This window comes from Podarcis muralis, chromosome 13, assembly GCF_964188315.1.
Source record: "Podarcis muralis chromosome 13, rPodMur119.hap1.1, whole genome shotgun sequence".
Taxonomy (NCBI): domain Eukaryota; kingdom Metazoa; phylum Chordata; class Lepidosauria; order Squamata; family Lacertidae; genus Podarcis; species Podarcis muralis.
In genome coordinates, this window is record NC_135667.1 from 34232717 (window position 1) to 34253613 (window position 20897).

Consider the following 20897-nt stretch of genomic DNA (forward strand, 5'->3'; position numbering starts at 1 on the left):
AATGTCATACCATGGTTTGGCAAACAGCAGCATCTCTGTGGGTTTCCGAGCTCCTACTTCTTCCATCTTGTACCTGGTCTCCCTCCTCTCTGGTTTTTGCTAGCCATAGTTTGCGGTGAAGCCTGAATTTTCAATCTCAGGTTAGCTCCTTACCTCCAGACCTCTAGAGTGCAAACAGCTGTTCCAAGATTAACACCCACCGTAGCTTGACACTGACTGTAGTTAGCAAGAAGCAGGAAGTGAAGAGAGGCGTATGTGGCATTTGCCTCCTAGGTGGGTCATGAGGAAAGGGTTAAATGCGTGTGATGTGATTGGCCAGAGAGAAACTGAAAGGAGGAGTTAGAGTGAGAGTCAGAGTGGTGTGAAAGTCAGTTGGGAGTTGAAGGAAGAGGGAGGTTAAGTCTGTGGGCTGGTCGAGTTGTGTGGTGAGGGAGTGAGAGAAATTGTTAGGTGGAGTCAGACAGATAGTTGGAATAATCAGTTTAAAGTTGTTAGGAACGTATAGGACAGTTAAGGAATTAAGAATAAGAATCTGCCAAGAAAAATTAACTGAAACCATAAGCTTGTTCAGGCCTATAAAATAAACTTGATTATTTGTTAATGTTAACAACTGTCTGGACTCCGTGTGTACCCGTGAGGAGAAACGGGTTGGGGGCAGCGAAGAAAGCAATCACAGTGGTGGCACAGGGTCAATAGACCGTCAAACGTCCGGGGGCCCTGTGTGATTGCCACAGGGACCTATGCATGTGAATGGAGAAAGGAGGTTGTCCGAGGCCTATAAGTCTGCAGTGTTGCCCTTCATTGCCAAATTGTGTGAGTTGCACCATGGTGGCTTGCCTAAAGCCACCTGAAGAATTCCAAGAGTGACGTGAGCTTGCTTCCGAGTTCTCCGCTCCCGCTTTATAGCTTGTGCTGCACCATGCTTCATAAATGTGTCGGGTTCACTGCTTTGGGGTTGCGGAACAGTTTCTCTTTGTTTACCTTGAGCAGCTGATTGGTGCACCGAAACCTGGGTGGATGATGGAAAGTGGCAATGTGCTAAAGTGTGTTTCGGTCCCCTAATTACTGTACGGACGCCACCTGTGCTCAAACGTGTTTCCATGGGTGCAGAAGTTTATTATACAGAGCCTTTGACTGCTTTCTTGGCTGTCTAAAGCAGGACAAATTGATTGAACCAGTTTGCAAAAAGTAAGGCAAAACCGCTGCACTGCGGGAAGTGTTTCAGTGCTGACAGCGAATTCACAGTAAAAATGAATATTTTGCTTGCCATATTACATTTTCTCGCTCTCTTTTTCTTTTAGCTACAGTCGCACCTGATACCTGGGCTGAACCTAGCTGCTGTTGGCCTCTTTCCTGCCTCTTCTAATGCGGTGCCTCCTCCCCCAAGTAGTGTCTCTGGAGCAGCCCCATACAGCTCTTTTTTGGTAAGCTTGAGCTCAACCTACACAAAACATTCACTAGCATAGAGCTTTCCTTTTCCTGTAGCGCATGTGAGCTTCAGACAAAATCACATGCAAGTTCTGCCCAAACAAACAAGCCCATGCACTAAACATTCTGTGACATCATAGCAAGTCAGCCAATGGTGGGTGCATGACAGACAACAGTTTCAAACCTAGTAGTTTGGGATATCCCATTTGACTGATACTGACTGGTGACCCCAGAAACTTTTATCTCGGCAGCCTCCTGAGCAAGAGACGGTGCACGTCTTCATTCCTGCCCAGGCTGTGGGTGCGATCATTGGCAAGAAGGGACAGCACATCAAACAGCTCTCCAGATTCGCAAGTGCCTCCATCAAGGTGCCCGTTCCATTCTGTTTAATCCCTATTGTTGGTTTGGTTGATTGATGCAAGCCATGATGGTGCTAGAAAACAAAGTAGGCATCCCGGGGTCCCATTTGAACTTCAGGGGAGTTGTGGAAGAGCAACCTGGAATCAGAGAGTTGTAGAGTCCAACCCCTTGCAATGCAGGAAAACGCAGCTGTCCCATATGGGGATGGAACCTGCAACCTTGGGATTATCAGCACCATGCTCTAACCAACTGAGCTATCCAAGCTGATCTACATCATTTGGTTTATACAGGAGCTTTCCAGTGGATTATGCCATTACACTTGTGTTGATGCAACTTAGTGGCACTGTCTGTTCTGCTTGCTATGCTAGAGAGTTTGGGTTCTTAAAATGTGCGGCAAATCTTTTTTACAAAGGCACAGCCACTTTGCCAAGAGTGATGCAAAATTCCTTTTATTTCTTCCCACCCCCCTGTTAGCAAAGTCAGGTAAATAACACAGAGAGAGCCCAGAGAGAAAAGAATCCTGAAGAAACTGAACGGAAACAGTGTATAATTTAATAAGAAAGGAACAGAGAGGTTTTGTCCTTCTTGGTTCAGGCCTTGCACATGGCAGGTACAGTGGTACCTCGCAAGACGAATGCCTCGCAAGACAAAAAACTCGCTAGACGAAAGGTTTTTCCGTTTTCGATTTGCCTCGCAAGACGAATTTCCCCTATGGGCTTGCTTCGCAAGACGAAAACGTCTCGCCACTTTGTTTTCTTTGTCTAAAAACAAAGACATGTTTTGTTTATAAAGTTAATTTATTTTCCCTTCAATTTTTGAACTGCTCTTTACAGTATGTGTGACTTTAAAGAGCAGTTAATAAACTGTTGTTGTACCAAATTTGGCTTTGTTTGGACTTTTTTTGACCATAGGAACGCATTAATTGATTTTCAATGCATTCCTATGGGATTTCGTGCTTCGCAAGATGAAAAATTCGCTAGGCGACAAAAATTGCGGAACGAATTAATTCCGTCTTGCGGGGCACCACTGTACCTGCCCACTGCCTGCCTGCTTAAAGGAGAATCATGGGGCTGTCTTTTGCAAAGTGCTTTAAGACAGCCTGCCTACTTGTCAGGTTTGGCATGTGAGGCCAATACTGAGAAGGATCTGGCTCTGAGCCAAAAGCATTCCTCACCCCTGGTCCACATGGACTGTCAGCTGTTTTCTAGGTTGGAGAGGCTTTTTCTTGTCCTACCTGGATATATCAGGAATATGATCAGGGACCTTCTTTCTGCAACCAAAGCATGCACCCCACCAGTGAGCTGTGGCCCTTCCCTAATTGATTTCTGCAGCTGTCTTGCCCTGGGCTCCTTTAGAGGAAGGTGTAGGGTATGCCATCTAATAAATAACAATCGCAATAATTGCCATCAGGAATGGATGGATCATCCTTTGGCTCAGTTCAGTCTGAACTCAGTGTCTTGGGAGTAGAGGGATGGGAAATGAATCCCAGGCTTTGCTGATAAATGACTCTTCTGTTCTTCCTCTTGTGTCCTTCAGATTGCTCCTCCAGAGACGCCAGATTCCAAAGTGCGAATGGTGATAATCACTGGACCACCGGAAGCCCAATTCAAGGTTTCTTTCCTCCCTTCTTACAGATCAGTGGCCACAGGGAGACTTAAACATGATTAGAAGCATCGTCTTCATTATTTACTGAGTGCCGTTACTCAGGCCCTGTTGCACGCTTCAAATAGGCACCCAGTTGGCCACTGTGAGATCAGTTTGCAGAACCAGATGTTACCGTTACTGGTTTTTTATCATTATTTAATCACCACTATTGTGTCACACACGGGTGGCACTGTGGGTTAAACCACAGAGCCTAGGACTTGCCGATCAGAAGGTCGGCGGTTCGAATCCCTGTGACGGGGTGAGCTCCCGTTGCTCAGTCCCTGTTCCTGCCAACCTAGCAGTTTGAAAGCACTTCAAAGTGCAAGTAGATAAATAGGTACCGCTCCGGTGGGAAGGTAAATGGCGTTTCCGTGCGCAGCTCTGGTTTGCCAGAAGCAGCTTAGTCCTGCTGGCCACATGACCTGGAAGCTGTACGCCAGCTCCCTCGGCCAATAAAACCAATGGGGTGACCGCCGCAACCCCAGAGTCGGTCACGACTGGACCTAATGGTCAGGGTTCCCTTTACCTTTATTGTGTTACAATCCATATGCACAATGCTTTACAGAGTAACACAAGCAGAGAGAGAGAGGTCTCTGCCCTGAGGAGATTACCATCCACATTTCAATAATAAGGGAGGCAACAGTCAGAAGAATGAACTGTATTTTTTGGCAAAGGGTGTTTAGGGAGATAACAGAAGTCACTGGGTTAATGCTGACCCAAAGTCCAGAGGTAGCATTATTATCAATTTACGACGGGGTGGAAGATTTGAAGGCTAGGAAGGAGTTGCTCACAAATTTATTGACAGCTGCACGAATTATGATAGCTAGGAAGTGGAAGGGGCAAGCAGAATATAAAATGGAAGAATGGTACAAAGAGGTGTGAGGTATAGCTATTAATGATAAATTAACATGTGCCATTAAGGTAAAACGGGGAATACGCAGGAGAAATGATTTTGGGGAGATGTGGAGGGTGTTTGTAGAATTTGTACTGTTGAAACAGAAAGGGGTCAAACCATCACGAGAGGTGTTGAAATTTTGGGAGGTTGGATAGTTACAATGGGGTACAGATTTTTATTCTTATTTATTTATGATTATTACTTTGTCAAAAAAATTAAGAATAAGAATAGACCAGAAAGTGCCTTGGGTTTTTTTGTCATGGAGCTCTCAGCAAGCAACAAGACAGCAACTGACTCAATGACGGTGTTGCTGACACTAGGCTCTAGGCGTGCCCCTCCCCTCTAGCCTCTCACTCTGGATCTCTCCCAAGCAGATGAAGGCTGTGTCGAAGGGGGTGGGCTCCTCCTTTGGACTTGTCTGGCCTGTTGCTCAGCAATGTGCAGGACCCTCCTCAAGTAGGGAGGAAAGTCAGCAGGACTTGGGACTTGTCTTAGTCACATGCATTGACTCTCAGCTTCCAATCCTGGAGGGCTCGCCTTCTCCTGACCCTTCCTTGATCACTCAAGTCTCCCATTTCTATCAGCTCCCAGCTTGTCCCATCTGCTGACTGCTCCTCAGCGGCCCACCACCAGGCTCCGCGCTCTCAGGTGTCATATTTGGTGCCCTCCCTGGGGGGCTGGCAGCTCCACCCACTCCTCCCCATCCAGCCTGTCCCTGACAGTTTTAAAATACAGTGGTACCTCGGGTTACATACACTTCAGGTTACATACGCTTCAGGTTACAGACTCCGCTAACCCAGAAATAGTACCTCAGGTTAAGAACTTTGCTTCAGGATGAGACCAGAAATCACGCGGTGGTGGCAGCGGGAGGCCCCATTAACTAAAGTGGTGCTTCAAGTTAAGAACAGTTTCAGGTTAAGTACGGACCTCCGGAACAAATTAAGTACTTAACCCAAGGTACCACAGTACAGTTGTACCTTGGTTTTCGAACAACTTAGTTCTCAAAACATTTTGGCTCCCGAACGCCGCAAACCCGGAAGTCAGTATTCTGGTTTGCAAACTATTTTTGGAAGCCAAACATCCTCCACAGGTTCCGATTGGCTGCAGTGTTTTGGTTTCCGAACGTTTCGGAAGCTGAACAGACTTCTGGAACGGATTCCGTTCGACTTCCAAGGTACGACTGTATAACCAGTGCTGAGTCTCTTAGGCTGGGACAAGGCCAGGGCTGTCCCCGGAACTGGTCGATTAATATCCTCCTGGTCTCTTCATTTCCTCCCCACCCTTCAGGCTCAAGGGCGGATTTATGGCAAGCTTAAAGAGGAAAACTTTTTTGGCCCCAAAGAAGAGGTGAAGCTAGAGACGCACATCCGAGTCCCCGCTTCGGCCGCAGGGAGAGTCATTGGCAAAGGAGGCAAAACGGTAAGTCAGGACTGCTGAGGTCTGGTTTGGGGTCAGACCACTGGCACTGCCATGACCCAAGATGGCGTGTGGAGTGTGTCTCACAGTGATGGTGTTTGCTTATTATTGATTATTACTTATTGAGAGCCTGCAAGCGTGCTAGAAGTTAAAGCTGGGACATGGTTCACACTTTGACACCTGCCAGGTGTTTAGAAGTGGTTGAATCCTAACAGAACTAGACCATAGTTTCGCCCCCCCCCCCACATCATATTTTATTCTCTATTAACATATATAACATACATAATCTACACACTCTTCTATCCAATCTCATTTCACTAATACAATAGTTGACTTCCCCCTACCTCTTTACGGCTTCATCATTTCTCTTTAATTCCTTATCTTTGTACTGTGTTCTAGCAAACTGTCATCCTTCTCTTTATATAATATCTTTCCTCTGTTGCGTTTTTGTGAAATTTACTCTAGGCACATCCAAGTATGACTTTGGGAATCATACTTAATTTTTAAAACAATCCCATTCTTTCTCGATTTTTATGTTTGAGTGATTTCTTATTGCTTCTGTCAGAAACAGAACGACAGACCATAGTTTCTTATGATACCGGAATCAACACTGTCTTGACAAAAAGGGGCATGCGAGTGAATAGCAAGGAATGTTTTGAAGTCATGGCTGGAAGTGTTTTGCCAACAGTGGTTTGGGCATAACGTAACAGTTTGTGGTGTTACATTTGCACTGACAAAACCATTGTTTGGGGTGATGCTGTGCCCTCATAGGGTACTGTTTAGAACAGCGTCCAGAAATATTAGGGGAGAAGGAGGAAGAAACCTCTACAACCATAATTTGCACGTCTGAAACACAAACCATGAAGTTTTAACTATGGTTAGTGCAAAGCGTGGTTACCTTTGAACCCAGTCTTATTTTTAAGAGTCTGTAGGAGTAAGTGGAAGGGACTGATAGGGTTTAAGTTACAGAATACAGAATAAGATGGTTTAAGTGAACCTTGAGCGCAGGCAAGCTTGAAGCTCTCTTGTTAAGCCTTATTAAAGTGGAGTGAAGCTGGATTGCAGGAGCAGCAGCAGTGCAGGAGTAATGAATCAGGGCTACTTCGTTTCATAAAATCAAAATGCAATTAAGCGTTACTTTCTTTCCAATCGACAGGTCAACGAGCTGCAGAACCTGACAGCAGCAGAAGTAGTTGTCCCGCGGGACCAAACTCCCGATGAGAACGAGCAAGTCATTGTCAAAATCATCGGACACTTCTACGCCAGCCAGGTAGATCATTCTTGCCATTTTGGCCTGGGTGGAAGAGGTTAAATAAGAACTGGACTAAAGACTTCCCCCACCTGATAGTGTTGGACTCTTAAGTCCCATCAACTCCAGCCTGCCTAGCCAGGGGATAATGGGAATTTAAGTCCCAACAAAATCTGGAGGGCATCAGTTTGGAAAAAGCTGGTTTAGCAGTATCAGAAGACCCATTCCCAGGTTAAAAACACAGTTTGTTACGCCCAGCAAGGACAAATTGTAGTTCATTTAATCTATGGTTTATTGACACAGGTTTCTGAACCTGGCTTATTCCAATCACCATGGTTTAAACCAGGGGTCAGCAAACGTTTTCAGCAGGGGGCCGGTCCACTGTCCCTCAGACCTTGAGGGGCCGGACTATATTTTTTGGGAGGAAATGAATGAATTCCTATGCCCCACAAATAACCCAGAGATGCATTTTAAATAAAAGGACACATTCTACTCATGTAAAAACACGCTGATTCCCAGACCGTCTGCAGGCTGGATTTAGAAGGCGATTGGGTCGGATCCGGCCTCCGGGCCTTAGTTTGCCTACCCATGGTTTAAACTAACAGCAGAAATCTGGTACATGCCAAGGAAGAGAGGAAGCGATTAAGCCTAAGACTGGAGTAACCTCTTTCCAAGTGCTTAAATATTGTTTTATGTTATGTTCAGGAAGCCTATGTGCAATTTAAATGGTCAGTGGGTTTTCTGTAAAGGAGCAGAAACTTAAGATTCCTTACACTGAGTGACAGCAGCCTCTCTGGGGGCTCAGACAAGGGGACATTTCTTGCCCAAACTCCAAATGTCAGGGATTGAACGTGGGATCTTTCTGGTTGCTCCAGAAAACCCAAACCAGAAAACCAAGAGCAAACCTTGGCTACAGACTGTAGTTTGTTGAGACCGAAATCGATTGCAAACCATGGTTTGGATGTGGTGCTAAGCCAGGGATCATGGTTTGCTTCATCCCAGTGCAAATGAGTGTGGCAGGCACAATAAGCCGTGGTTTGTTTATTTCTTGAGTGTAGTTATAATCCTCCCTTCACGCAAAGGCCCCAAGGTGGAAAATGCACACACATTACAGTCAACCTCGGTTCTTGAACGCCTCTGTTATCGTACGTTTTGGCTCCCAAAAACCTGGAAGTAACTGCTCTGGTTTTCGACTGATTTTCGGAAGCTGAACATCCGACGCGGCTTCCATTTTGAGTTTCCCTATTGTATTGAGGCTTCTGCTTTCAGTTTTTGGTTGTTGAACATTTCGGAAGTCAAACAGTCTTCCGGAACGGATTACGTTTGACAACTGAGGTTTGACTGTACTTACATGGAGATCTTGAAAGCATGAGCCAGATTAGAAGGTGAGGGGGCATTCTTTTTTCTTTTCTTTAAATAAATGTAGATTCAGGTAGGTAGCCGTGTTGGCCTGACGCAGTCGAAATAAAAAAATAAAAATAAATAATTGTCCAGTAGCACCTTATAGACCAACTAAGTTTGTTCTGGTATAAGCTTTTGTGTGCTTGCACACATCTTCAGATACGAAGAAGGTATCTGAAGAAGTGTGCATGCACACCAAAGCTTATACCAGAACAAACTTAGTTGGTCTATAAGGTGCTACTGGACAATCATTTTTATTTTTTATTTTTATTTAAATAAATGTGTTTTGGTATTAATTTTCAATAAAATCAATGGGAGCAGGCATTCACCAGACATTTGGGACCCATGTTCTTTGGGGCTATACACATAACATTGGGAAGGTGTTACCTCCTTCCTTCCTCAGATCTCACATTGATCAATTAGTTTGAACAAACAAAAGTGCCTAAATTTCATGTGAACGGGAGGGACAAGGAAGCGAGGTGGCTCTCTCTGCTCCCAACAGCTGCCTCAGTCCAAGTTGGTTTTGTGGATTTTAGAGCTCGGTATTACAGTGGTATCTCTGGTTACGTACTTAATTCATTCCGGAGGTCCGTTCTTAACCTGAAACTGTTCTTAACCTGAAGCACCTCTTTCGCTAATGGGGCCTCCTGCTGCCGCCACACCACCAGAGCACAATTTCTGTTCTCATACTGAAGCAAAGTTCTTAACCCGAGGTAATATTTCTGGGTTAGCGGAGTCTGTAACCTGAAGCGTATGTAACCCAGGGTACCACTCTACACAACTCCCCAGCACCTTAAGATCCCACTTCCAGCCTGGAAGATTCAGGACCTCTTGACTCCTTCAGATACAGACATACCTTGGATCCCAAACACCTTGGTACTTGGATGTTTTGGCTACCAAACGCTGCAAACCTGGAAGTCAGTGTTACGGTTTGCAAACATTCTTTCATTTCAATTATGGTTGTAGAGGTTTCTTCCTCCTTCTCCCCTAATATTTCTGGACGCTGTTCTAAACAGTACCCTATGAGGGCACAGCATCACCCCAAACAATGGTTTTGTCAGTGCAAATGTAACACCACAAACTGTTACGTTATGCCCAAACCACTGTTGGCAAAACACTTCCAGGCATGACTTCAAAACATTCCTTGCATGCCCCTTTTTGTCAAGACAGTGTTGATTCCGGTATCATAAGAAACTATGGTCTGTCATTCTGTTTCTGACAGAAGCAATAAGAAATCACTCCAACATAAAAATCGAGAAAGAATGGGATTGTTTTAAAAATTAAGTATGATTCCCAAAGTCATACTTGGATGTGCCTAGAGTAAATTTCACAAAAACACAACAGAGGAAAGATATTATATAAAGAGAAGGATGAAAGTTTGCTAGAACACAGTACTTCCTGCAACCAATCAGAAGCTGCACTTTGGTTTCCGAATGTTTTGGAATTCGAACGGACTTCTGGGATGGATTCCGGTCGACTTCCAAGGTACGACTGTACTTAATGGAGTTTGTCAGCCCCAGCCAGCACAGGTAATGGGAGTTGTGGTCCCGAACATCTTGCAGTCACCCAGTTGGGGAAGGTTGATCCACCATATCAGGCCAGTGCCATTGTTGTAAATCTGTTTGCCCTCTCTCTCAACCCCCTCCCCAAATCTTTTTCTTGCAGATGGCACAACGCAAAATACGCGATATCCTCGCTCAGGTGAAACAACAGCATCAGAAGGGGCAGAACAGCCAGACGCAAACACGGAGGAAATAGGAAGTTTCTTTACCCCGGGTGTGTGAAAGAGAAAACAAAAGAGAGAGAGAGAGAGAGGAAGTGATGGACGAACGGACGACATTGACAACGGATGAAACAAAGCCAAGCCGAAAGAGTGATGAGCTGTTGATGCAGAACCCTAAGAGTGGCTGGGAATCAGTTTACCGTAGGAGGGCATTAGTAACTTTCTTGTAGACGGGTGACGTAATGTCTCGCGAGCCAAAGGCAGCGTGCGATTGGCTCCTCGGTCATGCTGTGTGTATATATAATATATATATATGTGTGTGTATGTGTGTTTATTCCTCAGGCATGCAGCACGTATGTATGTAAGGATGTATGTATGTATGTGTATGTATATTTATATATACACACATAAATATGGAGCGGGGAGGGGAATTGGATCGGCCAATAGAAAAGAAAAATCCTAATCGGATCCCATAGTCTGTCAGTCTGTCACAATCCAGTAGCTTGAGGGGGCGGGAGCGTTCTCCCATGCAGTTTGCTGTGCTTTTTACCAGACAAAGGGCAGAGCAAAGGCATGTCAATCACACCCCCTCTCCCCCCAATCAAAAACACTTTTAGGGATTTATTTGGGAAACTTAATCTGCCCTCAACATCCCCATGTTGAAAAACAAAACAAAAGCCACATTAGTTTTCCCAGTCAGCGGGAGAAGGAAAATGGAGTGGGACCAGATTCTCTAGGGTTATCCAACGAACCTTTCTACCTGTTTTTTGGATGACCCATGTTCTGTTTGAGTTGGTGGTTGTGGAACTCTGTGAGGCCTGGTTGTCAGGGTTTCTTCTTGCGGCCGTGTGCCCAAATAACTGGAGCTGCCGAGTGTTTTGACCCGGGAGAAGACGCTTCGGCTGACCTTGCCGCCATCAAGAAAGCAGCCCGACTCCAAAGGCAAGTGGAGTCGCCATGTTTTCCATCCCACAACTTCACCTTGCTTGGTCATGGCAGCTTTCATCTCTAGGTTTCTGGTGGCGCTCGGCTCCGTACCAGTTTCCAGAACTGAAAATTGCTCTGCCAGCCCCACTTGTCAGGTTTCCCCTCACTTTGCTGCGGCCCTGAGTTAAGACTCCCAGCAGGCTTCCGCAACCTGGCGCCCCCTAGGTGTTGTTTTTTGGACTACACCTTCCACAACCACTGACCTTTGGCCATGCTGGCTAGGGCTGATGGGAAATGGAGGTGAAAACGTCTGAAGGGGGGCACCATGTGGGGAAGGATGACTTGCAGGGTTGCACAAATAGGTTGGGGGTTATCTGGACCCATGTGCCCCCAGCTTATGTATACCTGCCCTAAAAGTAAAGCCAGCTCCCAACTTTTCATCCCAATGGCACACACACGTCGTTGAGAGGTTTCCTCAAAATATATTTTGAGCAGAGAATTCTACCCACATATTAAGGTTTCCTCCACCCCTTCTTTCTTATAAATTGTCAACCGATGGGGAGGGTTTGGTTCTCCTTCAATTGGCCACCACATAATCCCAGTTGTCCTAAAAACAAAAAGACGTGGGGAGGGAAAACAAGGCAATAACCCTGTCTTTTCAGAAGTCTCCCCCCTAGATACCACACAATGGCTTGATTCAAACATTGATACCAAACCATGGTTTATAGTAGCAATAAAGGAAAAGCCACACGATGGTTTGAGCTTCCCGACATAGAGAGAAATGATGGTTTAGAGTTCCTTGTCTGTTTCCTGCTTCCATTTCTTCTGTGCCAGGACCTCCAGAGCTGGAGAAAGGGTTGTAGCTATGTTCCAGCAATTCAGATAAATTACAAAACATGATTTGTCAGGGCAGACAGTACAGTGGTACCTTGGTTTACAACCATAATCCGTTCTGGAGGTCCGTTTGTAAACCAAAACAGGTTTTAACCCAAGGCACGCTTAGGCCAATGGGGCCTCCAAAATTTTTTTGTTCGTAATCCAAAAAAAAAGAGGGTTGTAATCCAAAAAAAGGTTGCAACCCGGGACACGCACTTCCGGTTTTGACGTGTTTGTAATCCAAAACGTATGCAAACCGAGACATATACAAACCAAGGTACCACTGTATGTCAAACCAAAGTTGAGCTTCCTTAGACTACAACCCCTTAGTCGCTTGCCTGGGAGTAAGCCCTATTAAACTCAGTGGGATTTCCTTCTGAGTAAACACATACACGATTGTACTGTTAACCATGTATTTGGTGTGGTATCTGAATTGAGCCAGCTTCCTTGAAAAGTCTCCAATTTCCTTAATTAATTAAGGAGATAAGTGCATTCTTTCTCCCTCTCTCTCTTTCCCCCCTGACCCAACTGCCCAGGGTATTTTCATTTGTTAAGACAGGGAAAGTATTGAAATAATTAGAAAATCAAGCAATGGGGAAACATCTCAAGATTTTAATCCACCAAAGTCAGCAAATCCTTAATTAGGAGTCCTGGTGGAGTGAAATGCAAAACATCGCTGATAAAAGACAGAAATCATGGGAATGTGTCCCAGAAAATTAGAATACTCATGAAATATCAAGTCACCAGATTTAAATATATCCAGTTCGATTTTTTTAAAGAAGAAGCTGTGGCTTGAACCCAGAGAAGCTTCCTGCAATTGCGGAAGCATCTCTTGATCTGACTCACTCAGCTTTTTGCTTTTTGGGGGGGGGGGCAGATTTTTTATAAGAAACATCCAAACTTGGGGTTTTAGTGGTTTTTTTTAAAAACGCACCATCTGATTCTTATAAAAATCCAAGGTTGCAACCCAAATTTTAGTCACGAAGAGCAGATTTGGCTGAGCAAGTTTTTAATTTTTGCTGAAAACGTATGAATTTTTTTTTTAACCTAATGGTTAAGTAAGCTAAGGCGGCTTTGTCTTTTTATTTTTGTTTTTAAGAAAGGTTATTTTATACTCCGGTGCCACTCTCTTGCATTTGTGGGTGTAAATTTTGATGCTGCAGTCCAGACCCACATCAAACTAAAATGAAATAAAACCTCTTTCCTGCATTAAACGCGCACAATCCCCGTAATTCCAAGAGACACTTGAGGGTTTATGCTTCTGCCTGCAGTTGACATGCCTCTCACACTAGCCAGACACTCTCCAGAGAAAAATTGAGCATGCTTAAATCCTAATGAAATCACTGCAGCTTAAACCTATGCAGTGTTCTCTGGAATGTCCCTGCCTAGAGACTTTAAATGGATGTCAAGGTCTTTGCTAGGGAGCAAAGCCGACTGCAACCCCCTGGGGAATAGCCATCTGCTCCCAGGTTCTGTTGAAACAGAAGCTATAGTTGCCCCACCCCCAGTCACCTCTGGCAAATTACCTCCTGCTCTAGGGTAGACCTGTAGCCAGCTGGTGGCTTAAATGCACATAAGCAGCCTTGGGTGGAGTGGCGAGAGGGGTGTATTCATGGACCTGTCCCTGCTTAGGGGACTTGTGCCCCGGGGGGCACAGTGGAGACAAGCGGAGGTCACACAGAGACCGCGTTGGGAATTCCTGCTTCTGCGCTTGATGGCCCAAACCCCAAAAAGGTCTTTGTACAACGTAGCAATGCTAGATCAATTCAGGGTTGTTGTTCTTAAATACACACAGGTCCTTAGATTGCATGACACATGAGCCATAGCCTGGCTTTAAAACCACACCCTTGGGGCTGGGGTGGAACAGAAGAATAGAAATTGGTTGACTTGTTGGCGAAAATTTCTCAGGCCAGAATCCCATGATTTCAGGCACCCACCCAGCCTATGAGAATTAGATCCCCAAATCCTCTTTGGTTAATTCCAGAACAGGTCAGGGTTTCAGAAGTTCCTCCCCATCGCAGTGCTGCATTACTTAGAGAGATCTTGGCCGGGGAGCTCCACCTGTTGAGCGTCCATCTCTAATCACTTTTGGTATCACGTTGCCCTACTTTCAAGGAACCTCAGTGCTTAGTTATACCAAAAAGAAGGGAAAGATGTCTGCCCTGACCCAGAGAACCTGAAAGCCGAGTGTGTCAGGGCAAATAACCCTTCCTCCTTGATCTTAACTCGTATGTTTGAAATGGGTGACCCTGGGGACTTATATGGTGAAAACCTGTGCATGTCTACTCAGTGGTAAGCCCCATTTAGTTCAATGGGACTTGCTCCTAGGTGTGCATGTGTAGGATAGCATTATCAAGGACCTTGAACCCCAGGATTAAATTACCACCCACCCCGGGTACTGCTGTAGAAAACAAACCAATGTGTCTGAATCCCGCTCCCAGGGAAATGGAGGAGTCCAGTATGAACAAAAAACGCCATTATATTTGGATTTCGATCTGGGGGTTGGGAAGGGAGGGAAAACCGGGGGTGGGGTGGGGTTTAAAACTGAAACCAAAAGTAATGTTTTATTGAGAATTGGAATGACTTAATTTTGGGGAGGGGGGAGGGAAAGATCTTTTCTGCCACAGGAATGTCGAACGTCTTTATGAGGCGATACCAAATATAGACATCAGAAGAATGTAATGTGGTTACTGATCCCAGTCACTCTTATGCGAACTTTAAAAAGAAAGAGAGAGAAAAAAATGTGTTATACAAATATGAATACAATGGATTTGTGAGTATCTGTGAAGGACAGGAAACTGCCGGCCTGGCAGCCAGATTACCGAACAAAGTTTTGTCTCTGCATTCAGTCAGGCACTTGATGGGTTAAATCTCGCTGTTCCCCTGAAGAAGATCCACCCAGTCCCCACAGTGCTCCAGAGAGCTTCAAACTCAGGTGAATCCAGTGCTAATTTTCCTGCCATTTGGATTCAAAATGGATTTGCAGCAGTATCATCCAAAGTATGCTTCTGGGTGTGTTTACGTTCCCCTGTTAACCTAAAAGACCTGCAGGCCTGACTCCCCGCTGTGTAGAATAAGCCCTGCCCACTCACGAGCTTCTAAGAAGGCTTAACTCTTGGTCCGTGTGCATAGGATTGGGACCTACACAGGTTTACATGCAAGCGAGTGCCACTCAAGTTCAGTTGCTCTTTCTTCCAAGTAAGTGTGCATAGGATTTCCATTCTTGTGGCACACCCGATGTTGCTTAGTCTTAAAAGAGCAGGGCGAGCTGCCAAGTCGCCTTTGCAGAGGCAACTGGGGAAAGCAATGTACCAGTCTGCGTACAAATTAGTCATTTCTTGCACATCTGTCATCCCCAGGGCAGTTCTAAGTAGTGAGCATGGACAACAAAACTAACCCAAGAGGAATCATTATGTGTCCAGGGCAGAGAGCAAACTATATGACTTTCTCACATGGATGGAACACCATGCCCAAAGATCTCAATTCCATTCAGAGGCTGCTGCAATGGACCTTTCAATCCAAATGTGCAAATTCTGGGGAAATCAAGATTTCTGGGTTTTAAGCTCTCTCAACTTGGGAATCAAATTGCACAGAAATAATTGAGATTTAGTCTAGAGGCATATGTGACCTGCTTTTTGAAGCTAACTCCATGATCTTAAGCCAAGCACATTGACATCAGCATGGGTTTAGGGTCATGCTGGATCAAATTTTGCCGTCCCTGAAAGAAGGGCAGAGAAAAAGAGTTCTGTGGGCCAAAGCAATCTTTGCATTGCAATGGACATCTATATTAGCAGAGACAAGACTTCTGTTCTAATTTGACTCGCTGGATGGCCAGGTTTAACCAATACCTTTGGGACTGGGCCTGTTTGGATTGAGCAACAGCAGGCAAATCGAGTTCCAGTGTGTTTTCCACGTTCCTAATGCTCGACTGACAACTTTGAATTTTAGATTGAAGCGGCTGCATGGATCTTGCTGTTTACACTGAAGCAATTTCTGTCCTTTTTTATGCCTTCCAACAAAGAGACGTGTGCAGGAAGGTCAGGCATTGCTGTGTGTTTTAAGGGAAAAGACGGGGAAAATAGGAAAAAAAGAAAAATGAGAGGAAAATGTGGAGGGGAAAAAGCTACCTCAAGGTATGAAGTTACCTCAGCAATTGTTTTGTTTTTGGGCTTGCTGATATTTTATATAAAAGCTGATAGTCTTGAATATTTTATTTTTTTAATGAAAAGAGAAGTTAAGTTTCATAATTTCTTATGAGCCAGAAGTTGTTATGCAGGTCGGCAGTGTTATGAGCTCTCTATGGAGAACGACAGAGACTTCAGACGTAGCGGAAAAGATGGCAGATCTCTCTCCACCCCTAAAAACGACAGTTCGGTCTTTGCCTTACTCCGAGAATCAAATAGTAATTTTCAGCCCCTCAAAAATATGGCTGGTTTAGGATCTGCACCTTTTGATTACAGTGTCCAAATCGTTAAAATTTGTGTGATTAGACGCCACCCTCAAAAAGGCATATGTAAGAAAAACAAACACCAAACTGCAGTCTAGAGTCTCGTCCTGATTTAAATTCTCTTAATTTGGATGTTGGGGTGAGTTTACTTGATCAATGTAGGTGGTTGTAGCTCTGTGGTTGGATGCTTGGATTAAAGTTCAGGCCTGTTTATTCTCTCTGGATTTGGATATCGATGATTTTTGCTGTTTGGCCTGCAAAAGGTGGGATTTCTCAGCCATGTTTTCCATCAGTAGGTGTTGCTGCTTGCACAGATAATGGCATTCTAGCAATAAAATGCAAAGAGAAGTCACTTGGTCCATGGTTGATTGTCTAGGCGAGGGAGATGGTAGCTTCCCCAGCCTCATGGGACCAGGCCGTGCTTAATTTATACAAGTGGCCAAGTGAGGAAACCACCAGAGACACCACACAATTGAGGGTCTTTGGTTGCATAAACTCAGCCTTCACTGCAGCAAAACCAGAGAAATCAAAATGGAGGTTTGAGTTAGTCGAGGATTCGGAGGCTGATGATGATCAAGGAGCTACGCAGATCAGGAACAAAACTTAGGAATCAGAACCCAACTCTTGACCTTGTAAACATTTGACCCTCTTTTCCGCTATGGTGCTGTGACATATTTTACAAAGATTACCTCAGTTTTACTGAGGAGAAGCAGGCCGTTATTTTTTTTAAGGAAAAAAAAAAGAAATGGGAGCCAATTTTCGGTGTGGTTTTTGTACCTTCTCAAGGATGAAAAGCGCAACCCCAACTGACGTTATTTGAAAAGGTTTGTGGAGGGTGTGTTGTTGTTTTTTAAAGGAAGTTGCGTTTGCTACTCTCCATTGCACTTGGAGCAGAAAGCCCTCTGAATGTGTAATTTTCATCTGTTGTAAATGAATTCACGAGAGGCCAGCTTGACACAGATACTTCTACCCAGAGGCTCCTTTACTCACATATAAACTGGGAATTCTGGGTTTTTGAGGGTTGCTGTATTGGGCTGCTCAATGTATCTTTGCTCTTTAAAAAAAAAATGTAACTACCCTTTTCTGTAGAGATTATAGAGACTGAGAAGAACATCTCCCAAATTTCCCAGCTTCTAGAATCATCAAGTAGTATCAGATTTTCCTTTCGACAACACATACAGCTAAGCATATGGCTCTGTAATCTGCTTTTTTGACTGGAAAACTTTGATGTTAGCCCATGATCAATGTTATGGGGTGGTGTTCTTTTTCTTTTTTCTTTTGGCCCCTTTTATCAGCTAGGGAAAGTTGCAAGATGCTCTCTTGTTAGGAAAGGAAACCAGGAATGGTTTATAAAATTAGGAAGGGGGGAGGAGAGTATTGTTTCAAATGCATCTTATCTATTCAGGGGCATTGCTAGATCCTTAAAAAATAGTACTTGGGCCATGCCACAAATTTGCATATGCTTAAATACGTAGAGATGCAAATTCAGGCCTACTTTTTAGAATGTAAGCAAAGAAAGGCGCTTTTAAAAGTTTTAAAAAGGAGGTGGGAGGGTCAGGGAATCTGGGGTGTTTTGCAAAAGACCTGGGGCAGAGGGGCCCCTCGGTCGCCCCCAATATCACCCCTGCATCTGTTCCTTTTCCCTACAGAAAGTGGGTGGGTGGTAAATCACTTTCCTTCTTTTGAAAAACAAATCTCTCACTTCTCTGCTTTTAATACAGACTTGCATAGACCAGTTTTTAATGATTATTATTCAGACATCAGCCATGACGAATAAAGTGGGTGTTTTGTTTGTCAACAGCAAGCAATTTTGGGTATTTGGTTCAAACTGCAATCTTAGGAGAGGTGGGGGACACACACACACACACACCCTTCTCCCAACGCTCTTAGAATCTAATTGTTGCTGTGTGCAGTTTTTAAAAAAATTATAGACGAAATGGATAAATGTTTGTTCTGGGTGGGGTGGTTGCCATTTTCCAAATAGGCATAGAATTAACCATCAGCCAGCTTCAACACCCTGGCTTTTGGGTGTTCAAATCATTGGCAATGCAGGGATCCTGTAAACTTCCATGATAGTTTTAACAGGCCGTGATTGGAAGATGGGAGCTTCTGTACGTGATGGGGCAGGGAGGGGCGCTGGGTCTGTTTTTAACTATCAAATGTAGATGATGACTAGATATTGCAGTGACGAGAGTTCTGTACAAAGCTGGTAAAATGTTAAGGTTTTTGCTTTCAGTAATTTGTTGCTTTTTTGTGGTTGTTCATGCACAGCCATTGGAGTCCGGTCGCCACTAAGGCCTGGCATTTATTTTTGCCACCAAATTGTGAGTTTTGCACAGAGTTTTGCCTCGAACGCTTTTGAAATTTTTGTTCGATGACTTAACAGCTCCCAGTTTTACAGCTTCTGGGAAGCAGAATCCACCGCAAATTTCTAACATACTAGGACTGTGTTCGTGGCTTCAGTTGAGATGAGAATTTGACATTGGACCTGGCGCCTATTTGCTCTTTCAATCTGCCTGTTCCTGCCCTTCTTCCCCCAGGACCTCAAGCTGATTCCTTCCTCCTGCTACAATCATTTTTAATTTCAAAAATGGGGCTGAGATTGCCGTAACGGGGTACTGAGGGCTTTGAGTTCTCCCCCAAAGTACTAACTCCAGCTTTACCTCAAACTCTGATTGGTAAACAGCCAGGAAAGTGCTGAAAATCCCACTGGCTTCTCTTAAAAATAAATTAAAAAAATGTTTGAACAAGCTCTCTGACAGAAAGTGTGCTGGGAATATAGGACCCCTCAGCCATTTCCCACCCATTGTCAAAAGTTAAATATGGGTTTAACATGATTGTGTAACGTGAGTAGCTTGGGAAACCACTTTTATTTTTGCTTATTTGTTTCTTTCTAACCATTGAGCGGTCTGAAAATGGCTCGGAGACAGTATGCAGAAAATCTGTAACATGTTTTCTGTGTGGCAAAAGCCTACTTGGCAAGCCAAGGAAAAGCGACTCCTTTCCAAAAGGGAGGGAACGAAAAATTATTTTTGCTGGTTACGTTAATACCTCAGCCTATCACTGTGAGCTTAACCTGGAAAGCTAGGTGCCTTGGGACTCCACAAGAGCACGGTTTGACCCGTTCGCTGCCATTTTAATTGTAGTTTAGTGTGCATCCTATTTTGCCCCAAGAGTGAGGGTGAAGGCATCCCCTGCTTGTTCAGTGCTGCTATGCCATCTTGGCTATGCATAACAAGAAGCAGGGCATTTAGTATGCTGAAGTCCTTCTGAACTTGATAGGATGCAAGTATATTTTCAAAGTCCGATGGGCATAACCAACTTAAGAGAACAGGAAATGTCGTCCTTAGCTCAACACAACTGCAAATCCAAGCCAACGTAACTGTCATGGTTCCCACTCCCAGCCCATTGCGCCCTGGGAAGTGTAGTTATTTGAGGAGCCTAGAGAACTCTTAATCAAAGAGCTCTCAGCTCCACCAGAAAATGTTTGAGATGAGGATGATGCTTTCAAACAGGCACAGAACCCTGCAGTTTGTTAACAGATGCCGAGCATTGACAGGAGACCCTTCTAAGACCCCAATTCCCAGAGTGGTTTAACACTCAACCTCTCTTCCCTGGGAACCCTGGGAATTGTAGGTTTGTGAAGAGTGTCAGGGTCACCTAACCATGTTCAGCACCCTTAACAAACTACAGTTCTTGAAACATAAAGAGTGTGGATGAAGCCTTTCATATCTTCATCCAGCCTTGTGCAAATTAAGCTGGTATAAATACCTCACTCAGGCTGTGTTATGGGGAACTTGGAGGGCTCAGAAGAGGCCGACAAGATTTCCCAAAGGACGGCTTGATTGCTAATACCCACCTTACCTTGCACTGAGGTGGGGGGACCTGTGTTCTAAGATGCGCTCTCCGTTTAATGTGGGGCATTAATGCTGTCGTGCCTAGCAAGTATAATGTGCACCCGCTAGAATGTGCCCCAGCATCCTCTGCAATGTGCTGGGGTTCGGTGTCAGGCATGCCAGGATTGCTTGGCAAACTCAGACCTGTTCAGGCACCCTAGCCTTTGCACAATGGTGGGAGAATATCCTTACTGGCCCCTTCCCCTCTGCCATACGCCCACCAGCTACAGGGAGGGACCGATTGAGAAAGAACGAGCCTCCTCTTTTAGGATTTGACATAAATGGAATTCATTGGCAAGCTGGTTTGGTTTTTCCTTACCTTTAAAGGCCGGCTGGAGAGTAGGAACGGGGTGGTGGAGAAACTTAAAGACTTCAGGGGCATAAATGACTTAGGGGTGATCAGGGCAGGGCAGGGCAGGGAGCTGTGAAAAGCAAATAACCCTATGACCATTGGAACTTCCACCCAGGCTATTTCTGGTGGTTGTTTTTAAAGCATGCATTTAAGCAGTGCCAGGAGGTCTGGAAGCCTTAACCTGAGAGTGTCCTTCCAGATTCTTAGTGAATATGTGGAATATTCACAGCCTACACTACAGTTAATATTAGGTTGGGGTTTCTGTGTGGAGTTCTAAAGGTAG

At 44.7% G+C, this 20897-nt stretch overlaps 1 protein-coding gene across 3 annotated transcripts in view; it reads left to right on the forward strand.

The window, feature by feature from the left end:
- Positions 1-18082, forward strand: part of IGF2BP1 (insulin like growth factor 2 mRNA binding protein 1) — a 74834-nt gene extending 56752 nt beyond the window's left edge. For 2 of the 3 annotated variants that reach the window (XM_028751778.2, XM_028751780.2), the window contains exons 10-15: positions 1302-1424; positions 1680-1796; positions 3325-3399; positions 5615-5746; positions 6900-7013; positions 10059-18082. In XM_028751778.2, coding sequence (XP_028607611.2) covers positions 1302-1424; positions 1680-1796; positions 3325-3399; positions 5615-5746; positions 6900-7013; positions 10059-10151 — 654 coding nt within the window. In that variant the 3' untranslated portion in view covers positions 10152-18082. The remainder of the gene's footprint in view (positions 1-1301; positions 1425-1679; positions 1797-3324; positions 3400-5614; positions 5747-6899; positions 7014-10058) is intronic. The other variant, XM_028751779.2, reaches the window with a different exon arrangement.
- The last annotated feature ends 2815 nt before the right edge of the window (positions 18083-20897 follow it).